Source organism: Plecotus auritus (assembly GCF_963455305.1).
Source record: "Plecotus auritus genome assembly, chromosome: 3".
Taxonomy (NCBI): Eukaryota; Metazoa; Chordata; class Mammalia; order Chiroptera; family Vespertilionidae; genus Plecotus; species Plecotus auritus.
This window is the reverse complement of record NC_137772.1, coordinates 217,216,826-217,244,244: the sequence shown is the minus strand read 5'-3', so window position 1 is coordinate 217,244,244 and position 27,419 is coordinate 217,216,826. Positions and strand designations below refer to the sequence as shown.

Sequence of the window (27,419 nt, the reverse complement as noted above, 5' to 3'; positions counted from 1 at the left end):
TTAACCATTTTGAATTTATTTTTGTATATGGTATAAGTTGGTGGTCTAGTTTTATTTTTTGCATGTCTCTGACCAGTTTTCCCAGCACCATTTATTGAAGAGACTGTCTTGACTCCATTGTATGCTGTTGCCTCCTTTGTCAAATATTAATGGAGCATAATGGCTTGGGTCGATTTATGGGTTCTCTGTTCTGTTCCATTGGTCTATATGTCTGCTCTTGTGCCAGTACCAGGCAGTTTTGAGAACCGTGGCTTTGTAGTATAGCTTGGTATCTGGTATTGTGATCCCTCCAACTTTGTTCTTCTTTGTCAGGATTGCTGCAGCTATTTGGGGTCTTTTTTTATTCCTGATGAATTTTTGTAGAGTTCTAGGTCTGTGAAATATGCCGTTGGTATTTTAATGGGGAGTGCATTGAATCTCTAAATTGCTTTGTGTAGTATGGACATTTTAATGATGTTGATTCTACCAATCCATGAACATGGTATGTTCTTCCTGGGTTTGGCCTTTTGGTTTTTCCTTCAGTTCTCTACTCAAGTCAGTATTTGTCATTCTCATCAACATTTGAGTGCCCATTCAGCACTGTATTCCAAACGCTAAATAAAAATGTTCTCCTGCTTCTCTTTTTTTTTTTTTTTTTTTTTTTTTTCCTTTACCAAAGAGGCTCAAATAAAAAGCCTTGCAGCATAAAGCCATCGGTTAATCATGGCATCACGGGTTCCCCTGTCGGTCAGAGTCTTAGGAAGTGGGAATTTCTTTATAAATAACTCACTACCTTTTCCTACCATCAGCCTCCCCTGGGGTCACGGGGTCGGAGGGGTGCAGAGAGAGCCCCCCGTGGTCCTCAATAAGCACGTGTGAATGCCGCCATCTGCCAGGCACCAGGCAGGGCCCTGGGTTGAAATTAGAGGCTCGCCCAGTCCTGGTACATGTATCAAGTGTTAGAGACACCTAGAGCATCATCTCCCAGACACAGGGAGGACCCGGAACCAGCAAGTGGTCCCCCCAGCACTCTGGCCCTTGATGCTGCGGGAGCCACACTCGCCACCTTTGCGGTTCCTTCTGCATCCGTCCCAGGCTCACTCCACCCACCCGGGGCCTCTGTGCTGGCTGTCCCACTGCCCAGACCACCCTGCCCCTCGGTGTATGAGCATCTCCAATGGGGCATCTTCAGAAACGTCCCCTGACCCTCCTCAGCCTCCAGGACCCCATGGCCACTCTGTGGTGCGCCGTTTCCTTTCCATCCGAGTATATGCACCGTCTGCCAGTATTTGCTTCATGTGCTTATTTCCTAGTTTTTCCCCAAATCTAAGACCAGAATAGAAGGCCGTTAGATTAGAGATGTTGCCTGTTCTGCTCGCCTCTGTGGTGCCCTCCCGCCACGGGAAGCAGCATGTAGTCACCACTCAGTAAACACTTGTTGGATGAATCGAGTACATACGGGGGGAAGCATGACGCACCAGGAAAAGGCAGAGCAGACGGAGGGGGAGAGTTCAGGGAGAACATGCTGGGCGTTGGTGCGAGGGCGCGGCACGTGCGAGAGGGCCAAAGGACGGAGCTGACAGAAGGGCCTTGGCTGGGCTCAGCCGTGTAGACTCCACCAAACGGCTTTCATCTTGGTCAGATTCCAGTTGAGAAAAACCACTCCGTGTGGAGAATAGAAGGGAAGGCCAGGACTGGAGGCGGGGAGACCACTTAGAGACTGTTGCCGCATCCCAGGCAGAACGATGAGAGTGGGGCTGAGACCGAGGCCGGCAGCGTGGGGACGGAGAGCACAGACGAATTGCTTTGTGGGCACTAAGGACAGGGAGCAGGGGCGTCTGGCACTCCGTTAAGACAGCAGGTCCCTGCGCCCTGCTGCAGCCAGGCTCCTCTGTGAGCGGCCCTCGGGGCCAGGGCTGGGCAAGGAGGGGGTCTGCAGCATCGCCCCCTGGAAGCGCATCTGGAGGGCGCCCACCTCCTGGTCCTTAGCAGCATGTCAAGTGTTATGTGCAAACACAACCAGAGAGAAAGGGCACGATCTTCGATCCGGCCCAAAGCGGATGCTCCCAGCTCCGGGGAAAGAGGTCATTAGCGCCCTGACAAGTGCGCAGATGGTGGTAGTCTCGAATGAATGAAGTCCGGAGCCTCTTCATGGGCCTGCGGATCGCAGATGAGAAAGGGCTCCAGTGGCATTGTCTCAAGGCTCATTCAGCCGCTAGACATAGTCATTCAAACAATCCCAGCCTCAGGGCTAGGGATGCAGAAGGAGCATCACAGATCAAGCCCGGCTCTCCCTGCGCAGGTCTAAGTGAGGGATGCAGACAAGCGGGGGTTGTTCTCCAGTACAAGGAGTGCCTGGGTGGCGGTGGTGCTTTGAGAGCACATGAGAAGGGCTTTGCATGCAGTAGGAGAGAAGGTGCATCAGGGAGGACTTCCTGGAGGAGGTGAGATTTGAGGGATGAATAAGGAGGTATAGAAAGTGGACTCGGTGGGAGCGAGGGGGCAGCACAGCGGAGAGGCCAGAGGTGTACAGGAGCGCGGCACATTCAGATTCGCATGAAGGCAATGTGAGAACATAAAGGGCTGCACGACTTTTGTTTCTGCATTATTATCATTTCCTCGAAAGGGAGGTGATGATGGTGATAAGACTGTGAGCGTGCTAGTCATCCCAGATCCTGCATTTAATAGTCACTTGACCTCAGAATGCTCTGGGCCTCAGTTTACCACCTGACGAATGGGCACGGGGGTGCCTTCGTCGTAGTGTTTCACGGATAATCTATGTTAAATCACCAAGAAAGAAGGACTCGGCACCAGGAACACCATGTTCACTGTTTTTGTTTTTGTTTTTTTACAAACCACAGTGCCCAACCATCTGATGACGCTCTGTCGTTCCTCAGGTGGATTCAGGTTGTGTTAACCTCTCTCCGAGGAAGGCCTGGCAGGGGGAGGAACCTGCAGGGTCGCTTAGAACCCAGCACCTGAGGGCTGTCACGTCTGCTCTGGGTCGGACGGTCCCAGAAAGGGTTCCTGCCGATGAGGGGCCTGCGGTAGGAGGGAGAGGCCACTTGGTTGGTCTCGCTGCCAAAAGAATGAGTAATTTCAGGAAGTCAGGGGCTTCGTCTCTTCCGTGTGGAGCTCAGAGTGTTCCTGTGACCGGGAAGAGATCAGGCTCCAACGGTGGTTGGAACGACAGTCGCTGACAGGGCACGGCCACTCCCGTCCACCCTGGCGCACCCACTGTCCCCCCTCTGGAACCAGTCAGTTCATCTGTGTGATGCAATGAGCATCCGGCAGGCGGTAGTTGTTCTTATTTGCCCGACATGTCCACGGAGGCTCGAATTCTATGCCTTACCTTTCTCTCCCTCCCCCTCAGCAGCCCAGCCCCCAAAGCATTTCCAAGAAAGCCCACAGAACACAGATGAATAGTCACGGATACTCTGCACCCCCTAATCCAGGCAAAAATCCCTCGACAGCATCCCTAAGAGGCGTGCATCCGGCTTCTGCTGGAATCCTCCCAAAGACGGGGAGCTCACCACCTCCAACAGCTGCCTCCCCTGCTGGAGGCTCCAGGTGCCACGCCCGCCTTCCCCATGTTGTGCTAAAACCTTCCCTTCCGTAGGGAGTTCATTACTCGGAGCCTGTCCCCTGGGGCAAATAAGGACGCCTCCTGTCGGCCCCCAGGGCCTAGCAGACAGCGTCGCATGTTTCTATGCAGCGTGTCTCCCTGAGCCCCGTATTTATAGGGCGAAGCTTTCTCATCAGGAACGCCTGCCCCACCTAAGGGGATGCTCCAGCTAAAAGGAAGCTCGCCCTTTTCAATGCAGAGCCTTAACGTACATAGGTTGGAGCCACTTTGGGTGGGAGTTTTGCTAAAGCACATGCCCTTCCTTTGGCCACCGAATGATACAGAACCCCATTTATAATGGCCCACGCCGGTGGCGCTGAGCAGGCCGAGGGGGCGGGAGTCGGCCAGAGGGGGAAGACGCTGCTTATCCTGGCAGGAAATGGCCTCGCACGGTGTGCTGCTGGTTCTGCACATTCCTTCCTGACAGCTGTCATTTTCTGTCCGTCAGCCCCAGAGCAGCCCTTCTGCGCGCCCCTCCCCGCCCCTCCCTCCCCGGGCAGCCAGGAAAAGAGAAGCCAGGGGTATTGGAGTCAGAAAGGCCAATGGGAGAGAATTAGCCACTGTTGCATTCAAAGTTCAATGATCATAGAGCAAATATCCAAAAAGTGCAACAAAGCGGAAGGAAGGAAGGAAGGAAGAGAGAGAGGGAGAGAGAGAGAACAAACCACAGAAGATTGGGCCCAGTGAGGGCCTGCATGTATATGGAACTGTAAGTCAATAGGCAGTGAATGCAGACTTCCAGCTCCCGCATCCCGTGTCCACAGCAGACGTCACTAAGGAATGGCCCCATGCGTTCTCTCTGGGCTCTGGGCTCTGGGCGCTGTCCACACCCCGGGTCCTAGCCAAGCAGCACTCCAGGGACCCAGTGCCAGTCTCCAAACAGTAACACACAGGGATGCGGGAGCCTGTGGGCAGCCCTGCCCCCGGCGTGAGCCCCTCTGGTCCCTGCACTGGGACGCTGCCCTGTGCCCGGCCAGGCCGTGCTCTGCAGCCGCTGGCCTCTGACAACGGAGATTTCCTGCAGAGCAAGAGAAAGGGAAACGCAACTCCATCCCCGCCACCTTCCAGGGTGGGCATCAGTCCACTTGACAGATGAGGAAACCAGCGCTCACTGCAGAGGAGTTACCCACCCAGAGCCACGCGTCTCCTCCGTGGTGGGGCCACGATTCGAAACCGGGCCCACCTCACTTGAAGCGGCAAACCAGGGCCCCGCTTCGCAAGTGGGTGTCGCCCCACGTTTACAACGAACATAATAACTGCAGCTCATCCCGCCGTTCTCCTCATGCTGACTCTCACGATTTGTCTCCATTTTATGGAGGAGGACGTGGGAGCTCGGAGAACTGAAATCGTGGAACGGGTTGGTGGTGGTCCCGGGACTGGTATGAACCTTGACCCATGGCCCCGGAGCCTTTCTATAAGTAAACAAAACACTCCCCGACCTAAAATTGCCGTTGCCGCCCCTCCCCCAGCGCTCCCTGGCTCCCAGAACTGCTTTATTGTTCTCCGTGGCACTCACCACCTATCGGTGTATCATATTCCTGATGAATTTGTTTTGTGGCTCACATCGCCCCCCACGCGAATGAAAGCTCGGTGACTACGTGGATTTTTATCCGCTTTTATTCATCAGTGTGTTTTCATGCCTCCGAAAGCCTGCCTGGCACCTGGTGTGTGCTCAGCAGATCTTGTTCAAAAAATGAACTATTACAAGTCCTTTTCTCGAAGCATCTGTCGTGCACGAGGAAGTTCCCTTCACTCACAGTCAGAAAACCCGGCCCCGGGACCGGATCTGTGGCACTGGGCATCACTGTCACCTGCTACAAGCCTCAGTTTCTTCGCCCATAAAATGGTCACAAATAAACCCAGGCCAGGCGGTTGGAGGGTTGAAGGGGTTAAGGTATGCAAAGTGCTGCCCTGCCGTTGGCCGTAGGTTGGCCAGGAAGCTTGTCCCAGACCCGCCCTTCCACCTGCTCCAAGGTCCCTGCTCATCTCTGAGAGGATGGCTGTGACTCACCTCCCTCAGTCGCCAGGGTGCCGGGCTACCTGTGGGGCCCCGTTCCCCGACACCAAGCCCACTAAGGAGAAAAGACAACGGCATCACCATGGCTCAATTAGGAGTTAAAAATAAGACACATATAAACAGATTCCATAAACACTTCCCGGCACCACCGTGCGGGCCGTGCCAGGAAACAGATGGCTCTGTGGAAACAGCTGTATCCCAGAGAAACCCCAGGGAAAAAGCAGAATGCATTATCGCTCTCACATGTGAGCCGCGTGGCGCCAGCTCTTCCATCACGCCGTGGGCCTCAGAGCCCAGTGGACAGCGCCCAGAGCCCCACACAGCTGCTGCCCGAGGCCGACCTCCAGTGACCTCCCGCGCTTGTTAATTCCAGAGCCTGGAGGACCCCAGAGTTTGCTGGGAGGCTGCGGGGCGGGGTGCGGGAGGAGCCGGGGGGTCAAGCTTCTCAGTGGATATGCCTGCATCCCCTACACACCATCATGGCCTGTCTGCTTTGTTCTGTCCATCTCCAGCTTGCACACCTCTCTCTTCCACAGCCCGAGGCTCCAGTTGTAATAGGCCTAGCGTGCAGGGCTCCCTCCTGGGCCTTTCCTGCAGCTACCTGCCCTCCCTCCCTTTGGCCGGGTCTCCCTCCTCTTACCAGCTCCTTAGGCAGAATGCAGGGGGGCAGCTCTGAAGCAAGACTGAGCCGCATAAAATCTTAGGAACAGTAACTGTGGGATTTCAGGCCGTTTACTTCAACTCTCTCTGCCTTGGTTTTCCCATCTGTAAAATGGGCATCATAGTCTACCCGATAGGCTTAATGAGGACTCAAGAAGCTAAGTCAGGAGCTAGATCGGTGACACATAACACATGCTCCACCCCCCTCCGCTCCCAAATTGTGTTATAAACACCCAGTATTATAATTACCAACTTGCTTATTTGTTCCCCCAACCAGACTGTATGAACAACTTAAGTACAGAAACTGGGGTTCCTTCCGCCTTCTTAGCACAGGGCTTGGCATAAAGTAAGGGCCTATTAATTGTGTGAGGTACAAATTAATACTGATACTTGGGACCGGGATGGAGACCAGGCCCTGTCCTTTTTTATTTCCTCAGAGCTGGGCAGAATCTCTCTGAGCCTTAGCTGAACAGACCTGAACCCGTGTCTCTCCTCTACACAAAAGCATAAATCTGGCCCTGGTAAAAAAAAAAAAAAAAAATGTTTGGGTTCCTGGAACTTCGTTGATTAATGCACACAGCAGGCAATCAGCGAGCCTGTAATCTTTCTCTACCTGCATGGCTCCAGAAAACGTACCCGCTTCGTGGAAACCACAGGAGAGAGCCTGAAGCAGGCTTCAGAGGATGAGAGTTAGAGCCCTAGCCTCTCTGAGCAAACCCCTGGTGCTCCGGCTTCCTTCTCCGCCCTGCCTGCCTCCCGCCGATACAGGGAAGAGCATATGACGTCACAGGTGTCCAGGCCACTGGAAAGTGAAAGTCGGCCGAACTTGTAAAACAGCATTATTGAGGGTGGTTTCGCCCACCAGATGTTTCCAGCCGTCATTCTCAGGCATTCGAAGGAGAGGTGTCAACAAGAAATGGGTGGCTTCGGGGGGACTCCTTACTTGGTCCCTTGTGCTCTGCCCCCATCACTTACTGTCTGGAAGAGTTCACCTGAGAGTGTTGGTTAAGGTAACATGAACCATTCTACAATGGGTTCAGCATGCAAGAAATCTTTGACTCACAGAAAAGTCCACATGGGTGTTCCTCATGGGCAGGTGGTTTTTCTCCAGGATCCCAGGCTCCTTCCATCTTGTGGCTCTGACTTCCATGGAGCCTTGGACGTTCTTGCTCTGGCTGACAGTGAGGACCGTGCGTGAGATAGCCTTGAATGTGGTTCCTGTGGCAGCCAGAATCTGCCCACATACTACTGATCGGAGCTTGGCCTAAAACCGCAGGAAGGTCAGAAACACAGCCTGGCTGTGCCCCCAGGAAGAGAGGAGAATGTGGATATTGGTGAGCATGGCAGGTCCCTGCCTCTGCAGGGGATACATGCATTCATTCCTCTCCAGTTATAGAACCATCTAGCTAGCGTTAAAACTAGAAAAGCCCTAGAGCAGGGGTCCTCAAACTTTTTAAACAGGGGCCAGTTCACTGTCCCTCAGACCGTTGGAGGGCCGGACTATAGTTTAAAAAAAAAACTATGAACAAATTCCTATGCGCACTGCAGGCCCGGGACGAGTCGGCTGCCAAGAAGGACAGGCAGTGGCACCCGGCGGGCCGGATAAATGTCCTCGGCGGGCCGGATGTGGCCCGCGGGCCGTAGTTTGAGGACGCCTGCTAGAGATTACCAAGGCGCGGTAGTGACTTGATTACGTACAAGAACTCAGAGGACATACACCTGGAGGACATATCTCAGCCACTCCGTTCACCCATCATGTGACCTTGAACAAGTGGCTAAACCTCTCAGGAGATGGATGTCTTCATATATAAGGCAGGACTGACAGTGGTCCCTCATGCATAGAGGCTGAGTGAGCATTAAACAAGATCGTGCCTGCAAAGTTGTCAGTTGTCAGCACCGCACCTGACCTGGTGAGCGCATGACCTCTAAGAGTTATTTCATGAAGCTCAAACTCCTCGTCTTGCTAGGAAGTGGGAAAACGACTCGCTCAAGGTCGAATAGCCAATGAGTGTCAGAGGGATTGGTCTCCATTTCCAGTTATCCCCATAATCTCTCTCTGCAGTTTTGCAACTTTGAACAGAAGTCCTTTTGGCCAGAGCCCAGGACACACGTCCAACTCCTCTGAACCCTCAGCCGTGAGCCCTGGCGGCTCAGAGGTCAGTCTAGGCCACTGTCCTTCAGGATGGGAAGGAATAAAGGCAAACTGCTTAAAGGGCATTTTCCCTGGAGCCCAGATCTCCTTTTTGCCTCAGCTGGCTGCTCAAAGAAGCAATTTAGCAAATGCGTTTTATCTCGGGAGAATCTGTCTTTTGTTTCTGTGACTGGCTTGTCAGGAGCCCCTGCCTCCCGCTCCCTCCGCTCCCTGCTCCCTCCATGGAGCGGCTGAGTGGAGTGTGGAAGCATTCAGGTCCTGCTAATGAAAGCCCGCCCTCCGGCTCAGCATCTCCCTGGAGAAATGACTGGAAGAACCCTGGGTGAAAAGGAGGCCATTTTTAAGCGTCTTCGTCTTCCCCTCGGATAACATCAGCCATGCAGTCAGCAGTAAGCTGTCCTAGATTAGAATTTGAAAAGGTACATAATGGAATCTGTGTAGCACTCTACAGTTTGCAAAGCACTTCTGCATGCGTTTGCTCATTTGAGAAAATTGCAGGGAATTAGTTAAATACTGGAAAGCAGAAAGAGGCCAGTAAAGTTCACCTGCGAATCCACCCCTCAGGGAAAGCTTTGTTAACACTGTGATGGATCCCTTTGGTCTGTTTTCCGTGTGTGTGTGTGTGTGTGTGTGTGTGTGTGTGTGTGTGTGTGTGTGTTGCGGTTGTTTGTGTTTTTGCTTTATGGGAACATCCCGCATGTGCATTTTTAGGGCCTGCTTTGTTCCCCGAGCGTTGAATCTTCCACCAGCTCATTTGCCCTCTCGTCCATCCCCCAGACACAAGTCATCATGTTGTGAAAAGGTCCCTGGTTTGCGAAGACTGGATTCTTGAGCCAGACTGCCTCCCTCTAGCTGTGTCACTGGCCGATGACCGAAACTTCCTGAGCCTGTTTGTTCCTGCTGTAACACAGAGATGTGTGCCGAAGGGGCCCATTAACAAAGCCATGCCCCTGGACACACTTGGCACTGCACCTGGCGCACAGTAGGTGCTTAGTTCATATTAGCTAAGCAGAGCTGCCATTCGTCGTGTTGATGATAAGCACAAAAAAGCTCAGGGGAGGCGTTGGGGGATCCAGAGTCCTGGAGAGTCTGACATTGTAGGTCTGACTACACACCTGCTGTGCTTCCCACAGACCCAGTGTGGTTGGTAGACAAGAGTATCGCCTAGGCCCTACCCCATAAGCATGGGGATGGCCACAAGGGACCTGGGCCTATAGATGCCACCGAACCACATTATTGCTCCTGTGAAATTCATAGATGCGGGCTACTTAGCCCCTAGGATTATCGATAGACCTCCCCCACCCCAGGGCAGGCCGTACTTTAGGTTCTGGGAGCACTTTCATTGGCCACTGCTTCTTTATTAACATGAGGCAGCTGAGTGTGTCCAGTGAAGGCTTATTGAGCACACGAGGCGCCTAGAGGTCCTAGACTCAGGGATTCAGAGGTGAATGGGGCGGCCTGCCTTTAAGAGTCCGCTGTGTGGGTGCTTTTCAAAAAAGGGCTATTGGAGCCGTGTTCTCGGCATGTTGTGCCCACTGACTCGGTGTGTGCCGGTGCGTGCACAGAGGGGAGGAGAATGCGCATACACACATGCGTTCCTCGTGTCCTGGCCCCTCATTTCCTTTCTCGTGTGGTGATCATCTTTTTTTGATATTCATCAAGAAAATTGTCAGCGAGGATGAGGGTCTTATCCTGCAGCTCAGAACGGGTCCCTCGGCTCATGGGATCGTAGCTGGAGGAGGAATTCCCGTGTCCTGGTCTCACGCCGTTGGTAGAGCTGCAGGCTTCAGATAGGCAAGGGCATGGAATGGGAGCTCGAAGAGCTAACGAGCATCCTGATTGCATCCTCTGAACCATGAGAAAGTCTGATCGCTGAGACTGTCGTACGTCCCTGGACCTCAGTGATCCCCAGCACCACTGGAGGATGTATGGGCACCTCTGGTGTTGGACACGGCCTTCCGGAGAATGCTACGCGCACTGAGTGGGCTGGGGCCCGAGAGGCCACCATTCCTGCTACGGGGACGGGCTCACATAATGAAAAGCACCTCACAAAGTGCCAGTGTCCCCCCCCCCCCCCCCCCCCCGTCAGTTGTCTATTGCTCTGACCTGTAAAGCCTCAGTGGTGTATGGGAGGTGTTTACTGAGGCAGCTCTGCTGATCCGGGCTGGGCTCGCTTTTTTGTCTGGGGCAGATGGGGAGACTGTGGCTCACCCTCGGGCTGGCTGGCCCAGCACCTCCTCATGGCAGAGGTGGAGGTGTATAACCATGGACTCCCCTTGAGGCCCCCCCTCAGGACTGGGCAGCATGGCTTTCCCGCCATTCGATCATCCGCCAAAGCAAGTCACAAGTGCAGCCAGATCCAGGTGTGAGGGAAGTGATGATAGTGGGAGTCACGGACAGCAGGGAGGGTGTGAGGAGGAGGAGAATTGTGCAATGAGTGGAATCCTTCGCATAGCTCACGTCTTGAGAAATAATGCCAGCGCTTCATCCATCAAGCGATGATGGTCTCAACTGGCACTAGGTTTTACAGGAGCGAGTTAGCATATTTTCTTGTTGACGACTGCACTATTTATTGGTTTGGAGATTTTGTATTTCTTCTTGGAAAAGTGCTCCATTACTTTCAGCCAGGTCAGTCCCTCTAGCCAGGTACATTTTAGCCCCTATTCAACTGCATGTCCTCATGTGATGGACAAGGCTGGTGCAACAGAAATAATGTTGGAACCAGCTGTGTTGACTTTCACCAAAATCATTCATGTTTACAAATCAATTTTCAAATACAGTTTGCATGTGACAAATCTGTGCATTCTAAATGTACGGTGTGTGGTATCCTCACCAACGTGTACACGCGTGTAATCATGACGCATACGTTTCCGTCAGCCAATGAGCCTCTCTCCTGCCTCTTCCCCGTCCGCTCACTCTGCGCCCACACCCACTGGCCCCACGCCGGTCACTGTCGGAGCTCTTTCGCTCCCCCCTGCACTTCTTCACCTACACAACAGGCACAGTGACGCCTGCCTGGGAGGGTGAGGGTGGGGTTTGCAGGCGACAGGGATATATTGGCATCTGAGCCAGGAGGTCTGGGCGTCCGTGGATCTGCATCTGCCGTTTCTGAGGCTGAGCCCTCAATCCCTGTTGGCAGGTCAGCTTGCTCTTTTGCTAGTTGGGCAGGAAGGAGCAGCGTGGAGCTGGGCGGAGAAGGTCTACAGGCAGGTTCATGAGCAAGAGGTTCTGAGGAGCAAAGAGAGGCTGGGCGCTGAGGCTCGGGCTCAGCCTGGATGACTTTGAAGGAAAGGGCTTTGGTTTGGTTTTGCTCGCCTGGTGCAAAGACTGGAGTCTGTAGCTCCAGGAGAGAAAGGCATCAGCTCACGCAAAGGCACTGCTCGCTCGGTTCCTCACTTTTCTGTGACTATTTCCCTCCTGATGTTTGAAAACGTTGTGCTAGGTCATCCAGGGATAGGGCGTTTGTGGATGGTTATTCATCCGTCCCTGATCACCACCGTTCTCAGAGGCTGAGCCGCCCTTCGTGGTCCCCGTTTTGAAATCAGAGTGACTCACACGGGGGGAATGGAAACAGCGATCTTGTCCTGTGTTCGACCGTCAGCGATGTCCAGTGTGACAGACTCAGGGGAGGGAAGGGCCGAGGGTCGGGCTCCTGGCCCCCTTGGGCTTTCCTTCTCGTTGCCACGCCCCTCTCCCGCCTTGCAGCTCCAGAAGCAGCTCTCGGAGCTGGATGAGGACGACCTGTGTTACGAGTTCCGGCGAGAGCGCTTCACCGTCCACCGGACCCACCTGTACTTCCTGCACTACGAGTATGAGCCCGCCGCGGACAACACGGACGTCACCCTGGTCGCGCAGCTCTCCATGGACAGGTAGGGCAGACCGGCCCCCTCCGCACAGCCCCTCACCTGGTCACAGGGAGAAGGGAGGGATGGCCTTGGGAGCTGAGGCTGTTGGGGCCTGGTATGGTAGGTCTTGCGTCCCACCCCATTTCAGCAGGGAAAACCAAGGGCTCTTGTCTTTTGGTGACCGTGGTGGTTTTGAGGAAGGAGGGAAGGGAGACACGTAGACTGGACCCACAGTCACCGCTGGAAAGCAGTTGCTGTTTTGTCTCCTTCTACATGGATCGATCCACTGAGCTTTTAACAGGCAGGACTGATGCGGCTCCCGCTCTTAGTGGCCCACAGTCTGATGCCCTGGTTCTCAGCCTTGGCGGGGGACAGTCTGCATCATCTGAGGAGCTTTTAAGACAAATTCATGTCCAGGTTCCATGCAGGCCAGTGAAGTAGGACTCTGTGGGGTGGAGACCTGGCACTGTTCTGGTTTGCCATGTGCAGCCAGAGTCAAGAACAGGGGGCTAGTGTGTAAACAACAATGAACTGCTCCGTGAAGTTGTGGTAAGTGCTTTGAAGGGCCTGGGAGACAGAATAACAGTGTCAGGTGAGGGGACCTCTGCAGGTGGTATTGTCAGGGGGAGCCTTTCTAAGTGGGGACATTTCTGCAGAGACCTGGAGGGTGAGAAAAGGAGGCAGGCGTAGGAGTTGCTGAGAAAGCGTTTTCAAGGTGGATGGAATAGCAGGTGCGAGAGTCCTGTGGTGGGAAGGGCCTTGCACGTTCAACAACCTGGTAGAGAATAAGGGCAGCTGCCGCGAGCAGGCCCCTGGGAGGTAAGGGCCTGAGATGGAGGCGTTAGAACATGGAAACTCACAAAATACTGGGACTTCATTCTCAATGTGTTGAGAAGTTATTTAAGAATTGTGCACAAAGTTGTTTGATCTAACTTGAGTTTTCTTGAGAACATCTCTCTGGCTGCCAGGAGGTGAGTTGTTTCAAGGCCCAAGGGCAGTCCCTCAGGGCCCCACTTTTCTATACCTGGCTCTCCTGGGGGCCCCCTCCCACCACTGCTCACCAGCTTCCTCTTTGATTTACTCATGGCCCATAGTGGCTGCCCTTGCCCCAGCTTCCTTCCTGTCATCCCTCCTCAGCTCCCACACTTGGGAAAGCAGGTTGGCTCGTTCTGTCCCCGCGCCACCTCAGAGATGCCTGTCCCTCCTGTGGATGCGATTCCATGGGCCCTTCTCAGAAGTCTCTGAGTTCATTCCTGAAAAGTGCTGAGAACAGCTCCTGGCACGCTTAAGTGTTCGATAAATGTCAGCTGTGATTAGTCACGAGTGATGGAAGAACACGCAAACAAAGGAAAGAGCCAGTGCTCGGACATGAAAGGTACCCAGAGTCGTCCGAGGGTTCCGGGGAGTGGGCGGGCCTTGCATTTGAATGCATCTGGGAGGGATTTGTGCTGAATGAGGCTGAAAGATCCAGGAGGAAGCCGATTCCTTGCTTTCTGATTCCTACCGCGCGTTAGCAATGACTGCTCGCGGCCCTAAACGGCTTCTTTGGCTCGTGGTTCTGTGGCTCGTGGTTTCCTGGAAATTCACCAGCCTCCAGGACCCCGTGCACAAGCACAGAGAACTTGCCGACCTTAACAGGCAACAGGCAAAGACAACATGAGACAGAGGGGAACGTGAGAAGCACAGAGATTCCGCCAGCCTTGACCGGCTGTGTGATCTCAAACACTGACCCAGAGGCCTTCCCTTCAGACCACACACATCCCCCTGCGTGGACGACCCATGATCCCCCTAATGTGTCGTGACAAGTGCTGCCATCCTGAGTGAGACACCTCAGAGACCCCGGGAACCCCATGCCCTAAGGAGAGACACTGAGAAGGACACTAGCAAAAATTACCACGCGGTGCCACAGCCAATGAGGACGTAGAATTCCCTTTCCCTCCATCCTGCACATCCCATTATGATGCAGCAGGCTGGCTGGCTGGTGCCCGTTGGATCGATTTTTAATTTAGGAAGCATTTTGGGTGTGTCTGTAAACCTTTGAGTCAGAAGTAGGCCCTACATGAATGCCCCCAGGGAACTGGGGGCTGCAGGCTCCGGCGCCGGCTCCCTCCAGCAGACCCTTCAGGAAGAGTGAAGGCCCTATGGCGCTGGCAGGTCTGCTCCGGGGACTTCCCTCCCATCCTGGAGGCCGACAGGACTGCTGAGGACAGGGATCCCATCCTGATCACCACATCCTGGCCACCAGGAGACACCTTCTCTTTCCTGTCCCTTTAACAACGTTGTTGAAGAACTGATGTTCTCTCTCCTCCTCTGATTTCGGCCACTGGAGAGAGGCCTCTGGAGGAGAGAGAACATTGGCTGAGCTAACAGGTCCCGTCATTTAAAGCTGTGTGGCTCCGAAGGGCCTGGCCCCACAGCATCATGTGGGAGCTTGTTGGAAATACAGATTCTGGGGGCCCGGGAATGTACTGTAAGAAGCCTCCTCCCACGTGGTTCCAAGCAGCTGACAGATGAAAAGCACCAGTTGGAGAGCACGAGGTAGTTCTTTAGTAACAGCCAGAGTGAGCGGCTCCTGGGCGGGGCTTCCTCACCTGGAAAACCCAGACACAGAGTCAAAAACCAAGGCAGTGGGCGAATCCACAGGAGAGGCTGGCGGCCTCTTCACGCCCACGCGTGCCTCCCACCTCCGCCTCCCTCCAGCAGCTCTTCTGTCCTCAGATTAGAAGTGACCCTTGCTCTTGACTCCCCACATTTCAAAGGACATGCAGAGTCCTTCCTTTTGCAGAAGATGACACTGGGGTGCAGGTGGGGTCGTGCAAACCCCCAGATTTGCAGAGTGCAGTGGAGTCTGCATGCACCCATCGGAGATCAGGCTTCGTGGAGAATGTAATGTCTCCAGTACCCAGCTTCGGCCAATTCGATTAGCAAGTGTCACAACGTCTGAGAAACGGAGGGCCTCTTACCCCGTGAATATCTTAATCCTCCAAAGAGCAAGCGGAAGCAAATCCCACAGAATGAGAGGATGCTCGGAAAGCTGTGGGCACAGGATAGGGGTGCCTGCTTTCTTTTGTTTAGAAGCATAGAAATGCAAATGCGCGGAATCTATTTCCTGGTAATTGTCCAACTGAAGTGGGCATTCTGACCGGGAGACCGCTGATTAGGTACCTCTTGCTGGGTAGGGGAAAAAAGCACAATAGGCTTTGCTTTTTCCTAACCATGGATTTTGTGTAGCAGGCACTTCTACTGCCTTGAAAAAAAAAACAAACAAAAAACTATCTTTATAGATTTCTCTTCATTTTCGCAGAGTTCTCTCTCTCTGGGCTCTGTTCTTCCCCAATTCTCTTTGGCTGGTGCCTCTCGGGGAGCCTTGCAAATGGCTGTGGCCCTGGCACAATAAGGGCTCTGAAAAGTGAAGATGGAAGGCATCCCCCAGGGCACACTTTTTTAAAGATAATATATTTTTACTAGAGGCCCAGTGCACGAAATTTGTGCACTGGGGGTGGGGTTGGGGACCCTCAGCCCGGCCTGCTCCCTTTCGCAGTCTGGGACCCCTCTGGGGATGTCCACCTGCCGGCTTAGGGGAGCGGGCCTAAGCTGGCAGTCGGCTATCCCTCTCACAGTCTGGGACGCCTTGCTCTGTACCGCCGCCTGCTCGCTACTCCTTACCGCTCGGCTCGCTGCTTCTTAGCGCTGCCGCAGAGGTGGGAGAGGCTCCCACCACCGCCACTGCACTCGCCAGCTGTGAGTCCGGCTTCTGGCTGAGCAGCGCTCCCCCTGTAGGAGCTCACTTACCACCAGGGGGCAGCTTCTGCACTGAACATCTGCCCTCTGGTGGTCAGTGAGCATCATAGCAACCGGTCGTTCTGCCGTTCAGTCGATTTGCATATTAGGCTTTTATTATATAGGATTGATTTCAGAGAGGAAGGGAAAGGGAGAGAGAGAAACATCAATGATGAGAGAGAATCATGGATTGGCTGCCTCCTGCACGCCCCCCCTACTGGGGATCAAGCCCACAACCTGGGCATGTGCTCTTGACCGGAATCAAACCCAGGACCCTTCATTTCACAGGCTGATGCTCTATACACTGAACCAGGCACACTTTTGTCCCCCACATTCACATGTTTTCCATTCACTTTACCGAGCACCCAGTATTATATTCTTCTCACCATCCCCAAGGCCCTGTCCCAGTACCTGTCTACACATGTCTGTTCCAAGCCCAAGAATCAAAGTTGATTTTGTTATTGGTGGGAGTGGGGTTCTTGGGGTGCCGCTGGAATAAGAATTTCAGGAGGCCCCCCACGGGAGGATGGGATATTGTAGAAAGCTTTATTTCTGGGGAATTGCACCCCTGAGTTTCCCCTCGTCCCGCTGTGGAAGGAGTGTAGCTGTGGTTTCAGCGGGGCTAAGGTCAGAGCCTGTGTCCAGAGCTTCCGCTCCATGTTGGAGCACTGTCCAGTCCAGCATCAGGCTGGCTTAGTTTGTGTTCCTGCTGCAGCCCATTAGTCCACTGCATGTGGCGTCCCCATGGCCACGTGGCTATGGAGGGAACACGGCAAATGCAAGGGAACCAGAGCAAAGCCAGAGGAACCAGAGAGCCAAGAGCGAGAAAGCTCCTTTGTATAGGGGAGTGGTCGGCAAACTCATTAGTCAACAGAGCCAAATATCAACAGTACAAGGATTGAAATTTCTTTTGAGAGCCAAATTTTTTAATCTTAAACTTCTTCTAACACCACTTCTTCAAAATAGACTCGCCCAGGCCGTGGTATTTTGTGGAAGAGCCACACTCAAGGGGCCAAAGAGCCGCATGTGTCTCGCGAGCCGCAGTTTGCTGACCACTGGTGTAGGGGATTATGTGTTCCCTAGTTTTCCCACGCTTGCATTAGCCCCACCCCTTCTAGCCAATGATTTCTGTTCTCAGGGTTGACTGACAGGCACCTTTCCTATGTCACCCCAGCTTCACTGTGCCTGCGTCTCTCTCCCCAGTGGTCTGTGGGGAATGGGCTGGTGTTCCCTGGGGAGTGTGAAATTGCATCTTCCTGGTGAAGCTGCCCAAATGGCCATGCTATAATGTCTGGCCGCCCTTTGCTCCTTTTCTGTTATTAATAACTAGCTAACTACAGTGGTATCACCTGGACCTCCAGAGCCTCAGTTCCTTCATCAGAAGCATGGGGAGAAGGCGCACAGGGCTGTTGGGAGAATTCTGGAGAGTGTCTGGGGCATGGCAATGAGTCAGATAATTGCAGTTATTATGACTCTTGCGTTTACTGCTTGTTTTAACGCTCCTTGTAACTCACGGCCTAGGTTTGGCTCCATCTTCTGTGGCTGGTCACTGCCTCAGGAGCTCAGCAGAGCTCTTTATCTATTCTGAGAGAGGAGGAGAGGGATAGCAGCTTTGAGCGGGAAGGGGATCTTTAAATCATTTAATATCGTCTTCACCACCCTGTTGAAAAGAAAAGGCGTATTTGGGGACGTGACTTTCTCCATGTCACTCACTCGATTAGAAGCAGACAAAGACCAGAGCCAGCCAGGCAAGTGGTTTTATGCCCATTTGGTAGATAAAGGAGCTGAGGTTTGGTGATTTGCGCCCCGTCACACTGTAGAGGGCTCAGGCTGGTTGACTAAGTGCCCGTGGAGGAGGCAGAGCCCCCCAGGAGGGCGGGTGGAGGATGCGCGGATGGGGCCCCGTGGCTCACCTTCCTGTCTCTCACAGGCTCCAGATGCTCGAGGCCATCTGCAAGCACTGGGAAGGGCCCATCAGCCTGGCCCTCTACCTGTCGGACGCCGAGGCCCAGCAGTTCCTCCGCTACGCGCAGGGCTCCGAGGTGCTCATGAGCCGTCACAACGTGGCCTACCACATCGTGTACAAGGAGGGCCAGTTCTACCCCGTGAACCTGCTGCGCAACGTGGCCATGAAGCACGTGGGCACGCCCTACATGTTCCTGTCTGACATCGACTTCCTGCCCATGTACGGACTCTATGAGTACCTCAGGTGAGGGCCCGCGGGGCGCAGGCGCGTCTGCCAGGACCACACCCACCCCTGGGGTGCCCCCAGGTCTCCTTTTTATGGTGAACAGATTGGAAGGAAGCTAGTTTGCCTCCTGAAATGTTAGGGCAGAACATGGTCTCAAAAGCATCTCTTTTGCCCTCCAGTTTAACCTTCTTTCTTTAGCTCCTATGAAAACCCCGTTCCTCACCCGGTTTGGGGGTCCGACAACTTTCATCCAACCATTCTAGAAAGGTCACGGCCTTGTCTGTCAAACGAATCAAAGTGATGCTGGTGGCTAACCCCTAGTGGGGTCCTTGCTGAGAGGCTGGCACTGTTCTGAGTGATTGACACGCAGGGTTTCATCCCCTCCCCCTTCGGTGCCCGCCATGGGTTCTAACTATCATTATCTTCATCTTCCCAATGGGAGACTGTGGGAGTGAGACGGAGGCTGTTAGTTCGGGGTTCCGCACCAGGCAATGCAGGGGCAGGGGCTCAGCGGGGGGCGGAGGCGGCATCTGACTCCGGGCCCTAAGCTCGCTCACCTCCACGGCTGCCGCTCTGCCTCTCCAGTGAGCCTTCCCCCCTCGCCCCGCACGGGGGGGTCAGGCTTGGGGGGCTAGAGCAACTGAGCTCTTGAAAAGCGTAGATGACCGTGTGGGGAGCGACATTTATTAGGAATAGCAATCTGAACTGAAGGGACTGTAGAATCCATTCAGCCCTGAAGTCCCCCCATGAGAAAGCTAAACTCACAAGGTGTAGATGGTCAAACATTTGAGTCCTTTATCACTGTCATTTGTCAGCGTGAATTATCTCTGCTACCGAGTGAGGGCTTGCCTGGGCCCAGGCACCACGAGAGGTGTTTGCACATATTAATTACCCGCTGGATCCACAGCTCAAGTCCAAAAGGCAGGCATGGCGAGACCCCCCCTCCCCCCCGCCCCTGTACCACTGGAACGGTGAGGCTCGGGGAAGCTAGTCGTCCACACAGCGGCTCTGGGACTTGAACCCGCGTCCGCTGGCCTCCAAGTCTGCAGGCTGCCCTGTGTCGGTACCTGTCTGGCGCACTGGGGTCCCCGGCTGTCCCAGGTGGAGCCAGAGCTGAGCTCTCTCTTACCCTCCCTTCCTCTGTGTGTGTGTGTGTGTCTGTCTGTCTGTCTGTCTCCCTCTGTGTCTCTCAGTCTCCCTGCCTTCCTGTCTCTGTCAATCTTAAAAGAGTTGAAACCGTTTGCAGTGAGGCTGGCGTGTGGGTGATGCGGGCCCTCCGGCCCTCTCTCTAGAAGGCAGCGTGTTCTCTGTCCACTCTGAGTTTGCTTCCAGGGCTGTCTTGGGGTTCAGAGCTTCAGTCCCTCCCCTTGAGCAGGGGGAGCCCCCTTCTAGCCTCTCCATTAAGAATGGCAGCGTGAGCAACCTCGGGGCAGCATGACCCTCCTTCCGGGAGGAGGAGCGGCATCTTCCCCAAGAGCATGCGCCCTGGTCCAGAGCCCTGTGAACCCCAACTCCTCACTCCGGGGGGCACTGGGAATGGGACTGTGCTGCTCCAGCTGGACCTGGAATCCCAGTGTGTGGAGTGAGGGCGCCCCCGTGTGGCCAGACAGCGCTTCAGCCCCGGTTTCTGTGGATTCTGTGGAGGCTCTGGGGGGCAGGCAGGGCTCCCAAAGGACCAGACGGTGGGAACCAAGAAGAGAGAGGCTTCAGGACCACAGCCCATCCTCCACCCTTCTGGGGCTCCCCGGGAAGGGGGACCCCATCTTAAAAGGCTGCGCTCTCTACGCTCCCCGTCCAAGCACTGTTTTATTACTTTGCCTCATGGCATCATGTTTTGAAAGACATCACAAGTGAGCTGTGTGTTTGTATGTTGCCTTCCTGTGTTGTGTTGATCAAAGACATTGCTAAACACTAACCGAGACCGTGCCAGTGTGAGGCGCCAGTGTGCCCACTAAGTAACGTTTACTTCACGCAGAGTCAGTCGCCTGGTGTTGTCGGTGGCCTTGGCCACCGGGTCACGGTGCGTGTGGTTCAGGGGTTCTGAAATATGGCCCAGTGCTCCTAAAACTCCACTCCTGTCTTCATGGGCCCCCATCTCAGACAGCTGGTGTCTCTCCACTTCCATTGTGGAGTTATTGTCGGGGGGCAGTGGGGATGGGGGCAGGGCACAGGGGAGGAGAGCAAGGCCTTCATAGTTTTTGAGAGGAGCTAGAAATGTGGATTTTCATGTTTTAATTTTTTTTTAATATATTTTATTGATTTTTTACAGAGAGGAAGGAAGAGGGATAGAGAGTTAGAAACATCGATGAGAGAGAAACATCGATCAGCTGCCTCCTGCACACCTCCCACTGGGGATGTGCCCACAACCAAGTTACGTGCCCTTGACCGGAATCGAACCTGGGACCTTTCTGTCCGCAGGCTGACACTCTTATCCACTGAGCCAAACCGGTTTTGGCATCATGTTTTAATTTTTAATGTTGACAACTAATTCTTTAAAAAGGCATAGTGTTGAGCGAGACCAACGTATCTTCAGGCTGAATGGCACCTCCCACCCCCACTCCAGACTACCAGGGTGTGACCTCTGACCTAGAGAATTCCTTGGCAACAGACTTTGGAGAATTGGGAAGGAATGTGATTCTATCGGAGGCCCCAAATAAGCACGCAGTATCCTTCTCAGATGAAGATAAACGTATTGACTGGCCTTTGGTTGAAGGAAAAAAATCCGCATTAGTGGGACGGATTCGTTTCTGATGCAAACACTGAAAGTAGCTGTGCTTCGTGACCGGCCTTGGAGCCTTGGTTTGGGGTGAGGTTGAGGACACTGTTTGCTGAGGGGGTCGTGGACCCCAGGGAGGCCAGGGGAGGCCCCTAGAGACTGACTTCCCCGTGTGCGTATGCAACACAGTGCTCTGCCCAAACACTGTGGAAATATTAATGTTAAAATGATAGTTACAATGCATCGAGCCCTGATCATGTGCCAGCAGCCCTGCCAGCTGCTTCATGTATGGTCTCTCTGTTCTTCACACCTGCTTATGAGGTCAGTGTTATCCCAGGTGACCAGACTGAGGCCCCGAAGAGGTGGACTGTGTCCAGGAGGCAGGTGGCCTGCCCTCTGTGACAGCTGCTCACGATGGAGGGGCCAGGTCACTCTGAAATCCCAGGACATAGGGCAGGCTGATATGCAGCCCTCTCATTGGACCCCCAAACACTTACATCACCCTTTTGGGGGGCCTACTTGGGTACCAAAAAAAGTTCAGCATCATAGCTCCCTAAGCCGTTGCTTGGCAACCAGCTAATATAACAACAACAAAACAAACAGATCCATTGGAAAATAATGAAGGCAGTTAGATGCAGGGACATAGCCACAGAGTTTCACTAAAATCTCTCTCCTGCCCCTTCACCTTTTCTTCTGGAGAAAGACGTGCCGCTATTAGTCTTGGCTTCAGAAATGTCGCTTGGAATCCGACGGGGCCGCGGCAGACCTGCCTTTGAGTGGAGGTTCGGGCACAGATATCCAGTGTGTGACTTGAGGCGGCTTCGTCTCCCCAACCTTCTGTTTACTCGATTAAAAAGGGGCGAGGAATAGCCTCTGTGGGGGTGTAGCAGGTGCTCACCAGGGGTGAGTTTTCTGTCCCTGGGCCCCTCACAGCACTCGGCATCGAACGTCTTTGCCAGGCCCCCACCCCCAACCCGTCCACCGCGAGTGCAGCCAGGGTCGCTCCATATACCCATCTCCATTTCTTTCTTACAAAACGGGAAATTGCATGCTCCTGTTCGTTCATTCAGGAAAATAGTTAGTAAGCACTGACTGGACCCGTGACAGTGCGGAGTCACTCAGACCTGCCTTTAATGCTGCGTACTGCTTACTCAGCACCTGCTTGACCTTGACCAGGGTCCCTAACCTCTCTCGCTGTCTTCCTCTGTGAAACGGGGATCATATCACTCCCTCCTGGAGATCCTGGGGAGAGCGAGTGTAGTAGCATGTGGAGAGCACCTACCACAGGCCTGGGCATTCTCTATTCCAGGAACAGACATTGCGTGTGTGTCTGCGTGGCCGGCTCTGTTCTAGGCTCTGGGGGTGCCTGCACTCCGGGCTCACGTTCTAGGGGGCGCTCCAGCTGGAAGCGCTGGGCTGCTATTCTTGTCATCAGTACTGACACAGACAAAGGATCCAGGGGCTCAGACTCCCAGCAGGTGACCCAGCGTCATGGGCCGCGGGCAGGAAAGGCCTCGAGGACAGGTGATGGGGTTCCGGCTTGAAGCACTGACAGGCGTAAAGGCATGACGTGTCCAGGCATGTTTGAGGAATGATCCGGAATAGCAAAGGGATCGCAGGTGGGAAGCCCACGGCTGCCCTCCTGCACTCACCATGCAGAATCCTCATCCTTGTTCAGGGCCTGACGCTTAACCGTCTCTGCTGTGCTTCACAGACGTTGCCCTGACTTTCCAGGGGCAGAGGCTGGGCAGAGTCTCTGTTCCGGCCTGTACGGGAGCGACAGATGTCAGTGTTACTCTGTTCCCCAGGGTGACGCCTCACCACCCTCCCCGTCCCGTGTCCCCGGCGTGGCTTGGTGCTCTGCGAGTCCTTGTTGAATGAGCACAGGAACCTGAGCACGGCTGGCAGGCGGAGCACCGAGCATGGTTAGCCGGCTGCCTGCCATTACAGGTGGCATTTCCTTAGGTTAGTTCGGCGTTTTAATCCTACTGTCCATAACTCCTAGTGTTTATTGAGCGCTTACTGTGTGCAGGCACTGTTGTGAGCACTGTCACCGTATGTGGTCATGGAGCCTCACAATTCACTTTGCAGATGAGGAGGTTTAGCTTAAGTCCCCTGCCCACAGGCACAGCCTCGCTAAGTGGACACCCCGCTTACCCGAGTTTATCCAGAGGGTCCCATGCTTGCCCTGTTAACCACCCGGCTGCCTGGTGGGCCCGTCTCCCTCCTCCTCATGACGGCCATGTCGCATCACACATGGTCTTTACCAGTGTGTTCTGTGCATTGGAGACTGCCTCGGCCCCTCCGTGAGACAATCCATCTAATCCTCACAAAACCCGCAGTCCAGGCACAAGCTCTGTTCCCGACCCCGAGGAGAGAACCGTGGCACAGAGGGGTCCCCTGCCCAGCGTGCCGCCGGGGAGTGTCCGGGAGGACCTGACTCTGGGCCGTCTGCCCCCCGGGCCACCTTCCTCGCTGAAGAGCGCTGGCTGCCTGGGACCCGAGGCCACACAACACAAGCGCGCCCACCAAGAGGCGGCTCCCCGAAGCTCTGCCACAGCCGCTGGCCGTGAACACGGGGCAGCGGGGTCATGAAAGAGGGGCGATGCTGGTAATACAGAGAGCAGTGGAGAGTCCCCAGCACGGAGCGCGGCACCGTGCACTACGGCGCTTTTCTCCTGTAACCACCCCAGAGCTCCTGCCCTCCGCCGCTCCTTCCCGCCCGCCCTCATGGGCCGGCTCTGCCTGGAGGTGTTCACGCCATCGGGGCAGGAGCAGGACCCCGCCGGGCTCTGCCCCTCTCCGACCTCACCCGTTCTGCGTGTGTTTCCGGTGGGCAGCCTCGTGCCCCTCATTCGCAAGGCCTGGCTGATGTCCCCACACACCCTGGGCCTGTCGGCCAGGACTCCTTCCTTGGCAGCTGGGATGGAATCCGAGCAAACCCTGTTCCTGGCTTCCTGGCCTCCGTTCAGGGATGTGTCTGAGAAAGGACTCGGCTGGGCTGCTGCCTCGCTCCGCTGCCGCCTTCCTCTCTGCCCGAGGAGGTGGCTGAGTCCTCAGAGGCGTTGATCAGGTGACCTCCCCCGGCTCTGGGTGAAAGCCCGCTTACGTCTATAGTATCCAGGGGTCCTCAAACTATGGCCCGCGGGTCACATGCGGCCCGCTGAGGACATTTATCCGGCCCGCCGGGTGCCGCTGCCTGTCCTGCTTAGCAGCCGACGCGTCCCGGGCCCACAGTGCGCATAGGAATTTGTTCATAGTTTTTTTTTAAACTATAGTCCGGCCCTCCCACGGTCTGAGGGACAGTGAACTGGACCCCTGTTTAAAAAGTTTGAGGATCCCTGCTGAAGCAAGGCAGTTTAGGGGGGTGGGGGGACAGCTGGGGGAATGGGGCTTCTCACAGCCTCCCTAAGTATCACACACGCATGTGCACACATACAGGCACATGCATACAGGTCCACACATGCATACATGTAGGCACATTTTCTTACAACCGGCCCCCCAATAAGCTGAGCTGGGGAAGGGGCGGGGGCTCATTTGTCAATGAGTTATTCTAAGCCAGGCCCTGTGTCAGGCTCTCAGGGATTGTCATCCCCCAGCAGCCCTGATTGATAGGAGATAAGCGTCATCATATCATATCCCCTTCACAGACCAGGGACCTGTGACCAGGAGATGTCGAGCCTGGTGCCCACGGTCATCACAGCGTGACGGGCATCATTTGAACCTGTGCTGGCTGGCTCCCAATCACTTGTATTTGCCCTGCTGTCCTTTATTCCAGCAGGTTCTGAGTTACTTCAGCAGATGCCGAAGGTTTCTTTTAAGAGTCTTCAGTCCAAAATTGTTGTAGGGAGTTTGCGACTACTTGGACAAGAAGCAGGAAAGTGCATCAATCCGGATTCTTCAGAGAAACAGACCAATAGGATGGACGGATGGAGAGAGAGAGAGAGCGAGAGAGAGGGGGAGGGAGGGAGGGAGAGAGAGATTTTAAGGAATTCTGAGGATGGGCAGGTCTGAAATCCATAGGACAGGCTGGAAACTCAGACAGGATTCTTATGTTACCATCTTGAGACAAAATGGGAAACTCCGTTTTTGCTCTTAAGGCCTGCAACTGATTGAATGAGGCCCACCCCATTATTAAGGGTCAGGGCCATTCTTTAAAGTCAACTAATTGTAAACGTCAATTCCATCCACAACATACCTCACAGCAATGTCTGGACCAGGGGTGGGCAAACTTTTTGACTCGAGGTCCACAATGGGTTCTTAAACTGGACCGGAGGGCCGGAACAAAAGCATGGATGGAGTGTTTGTGTGAACTAATATAAATTCAAAGTAAAGGAGCGGAGGGGAGAGCAAGAGAAGCGGATAGAACAGCCGGATCCGGCCCACGGGCCGTAGTTTGCCCAAGGCTGGTCTGGACAAATGTTTGGCCAGACCGCTGGGCGGCAGAGCCTCGCCCAGCTGACACATACAGTTAACCACGGTAGGCATCAATCACTATGTGGTCGGAGATTACCAGCAGACAGCCATGCCAGCCTGGAGACCCAGGGGTCAGTGGTCTGAGCGGGAAGGCAGAATGAAGTACCACGGTCATGGCCCAAAGAGATCCTGAGAGACAGAGCCGGGGGCCGATGGCAAGGCCTGGCTGATGTCCCCACACACCCTGGGCCTGTCCACAGGACTCCTTCCTTGGCAGCTGGAATGGAATCCGAGCAAACCCTGCAGTACAGCAGGGACCACGGTCTGCCATGCGCAGGTGTGCCAAGCAGTACGTACGTGACGCTGACCTTGTTCAGGCCCCACAGCAGTGCCAGGAGGGGGATGGGATTGCCCCGTTTTAGGGAAAAGGAACCTGAGGTAGTGAGAAGCTAAATCGCTTGCCCGTAAAGCGACAGGGCCAGGATTCAGGTTCTGTCCGTGTTTATTACAAACCTCGTGCTCTGTGGCCCTCTCTCTAGAACTTTCTCCCTTTCCAAGTGACAGCCACAGAGCTGGGAACTGGCAGGCACATCCAGGAGAGAGAGGAGGGGCCTCGAAGGAGCAGAGCAGGCCAGGCTTGGCCAGGAGTGAATGAGAGGATGGAGACTTCCCACCCTCCAGCACGTGGGCACCAGTAGTCCCGGGTGCAGGCTGCGTGGGGTGGGTCACTCTAGATTAAAGGCTCAGGGTCTGGAGGACTCGAGGGACTGAGGAGTCACAGAGATGGGCTCAACTGCCCACATTGGTCATTCTGTCAGCAGCTTATGTCCAGCTGCTCCTGCGTGGCCGGCCCAGTGGACCCAGCTGCTGGGCCCGAGCCCTGTGCAGCCTTGGCGACCTGCCTGCTCTCCTTGGCTCTGGCAGGCCATGCACCTGAGGTGGGAGAGGGTCCCCAGCCCTGCCCTCCATCCACTCTCCAGGGAGACTCCGCTTTCAGCTCAGAGACCACAGTTCTAGTCTGGAGTCCAGAGAGGATTGGGCAAGCTGCCTAGCCTCCCTGGGCCTCGGTTTCTCCAAAACCCCGAGGCTGGCGGGGGCTTTCTCTCCTGCACCTCCCTGAGCCGACCACCTCCCACCCTCACGCGGGGTCGACCATCACTGGGCATCCCAGGGCCCCTGACGCCCCGCCCTCTCTTTGCAGGAAGTCTGTCATCCAGCTGGACCTCGCCAATACCAAGAAAGCGATGATCGTCCCCGCGTTCGAGACGCTGCGCTACCGGCTCTCCTTCCCCAAGTCCAAGGCGGAGCTGCTATCGATGCTGGACATGGGGACTCTCTTCACCTTCAGGTGTGTGGCCCCCACGGCTGGCCCCTGGGGGTGCCCAGAGCTCTCCTCGATTCTGGAGACCCACACGCCAAAGCTGTTGGTCCAGAAGTCTGTGGCTGACCTCGGACCATGTTAAGGCCAGAGAAAGCACCACTGGCCCCAGACGGGGTCCTTGGAATATGCTTTACCGTCCCCGTGCCCCATGCACAGTGGGTGACGGGCATTATGTGTCCAGATGGAAGGATGGGAAGGCTGTAGGGAGTTCAGCCTATTCTTGCTGACTCCGTTTACCCGCCTGCCTCCTGGCCTCGAATTCGCTCTTTTGTTTGTGTGTTCATGCATTCACCTGGTAAGTGGGTTTTATCCTGTCAGCACCATGGGCGCTGCCTCCCTTACCCCTTTTTGGCGAGTGCCGAAGAAATACTAACCTACACCATTGTTGGTATGTGCAGTGTCTATTGCTGTATAACAAATTATCACACGTTTAAAAACTTGAAACAATAGAATTGTATTGTGGCACCATCTCTAAGAGTAAGAAGTCCAGACACAGAAAAGCTGAATGCTCTGCTCACGTGCCACCTGGCTCAGGTGTGGGCGAGACTGCACGTGGCCTCCTCCTCCAGGCTCCCTGGTTGTCAGTGGAATTCTTTATCCTGAGATTGTAGGACTGAGGTCCCCATTTCCCGGCTGGTTCTCAGCCACGTGGCCCCT

The 27,419-nt window shown here is 54.7% G+C and overlaps 1 protein-coding gene across 4 annotated transcripts in view; it reads left to right on the top strand.

Moving 5' to 3' along the window:
• Window positions 1-27,419, top strand: part of LARGE1 (LARGE xylosyl- and glucuronyltransferase 1) — a 448,143-nt gene that overhangs the window by 415,168 nt on the left and 5,556 nt on the right. For all 4 annotated transcript variants that reach the window (XM_080661445.1, XM_080661444.1, XM_080661446.1 and 1 more), the window contains exons 11-13: window positions 12,139-12,302; window positions 17,989-18,267; window positions 26,583-26,729. In XM_080661445.1, coding sequence (XP_080517571.1) covers window positions 12,139-12,302; window positions 17,989-18,267; window positions 26,583-26,729 — 590 coding nt within the window. The remainder of the gene's footprint in view (window positions 1-12,138; window positions 12,303-17,988; window positions 18,268-26,582; window positions 26,730-27,419) is intronic.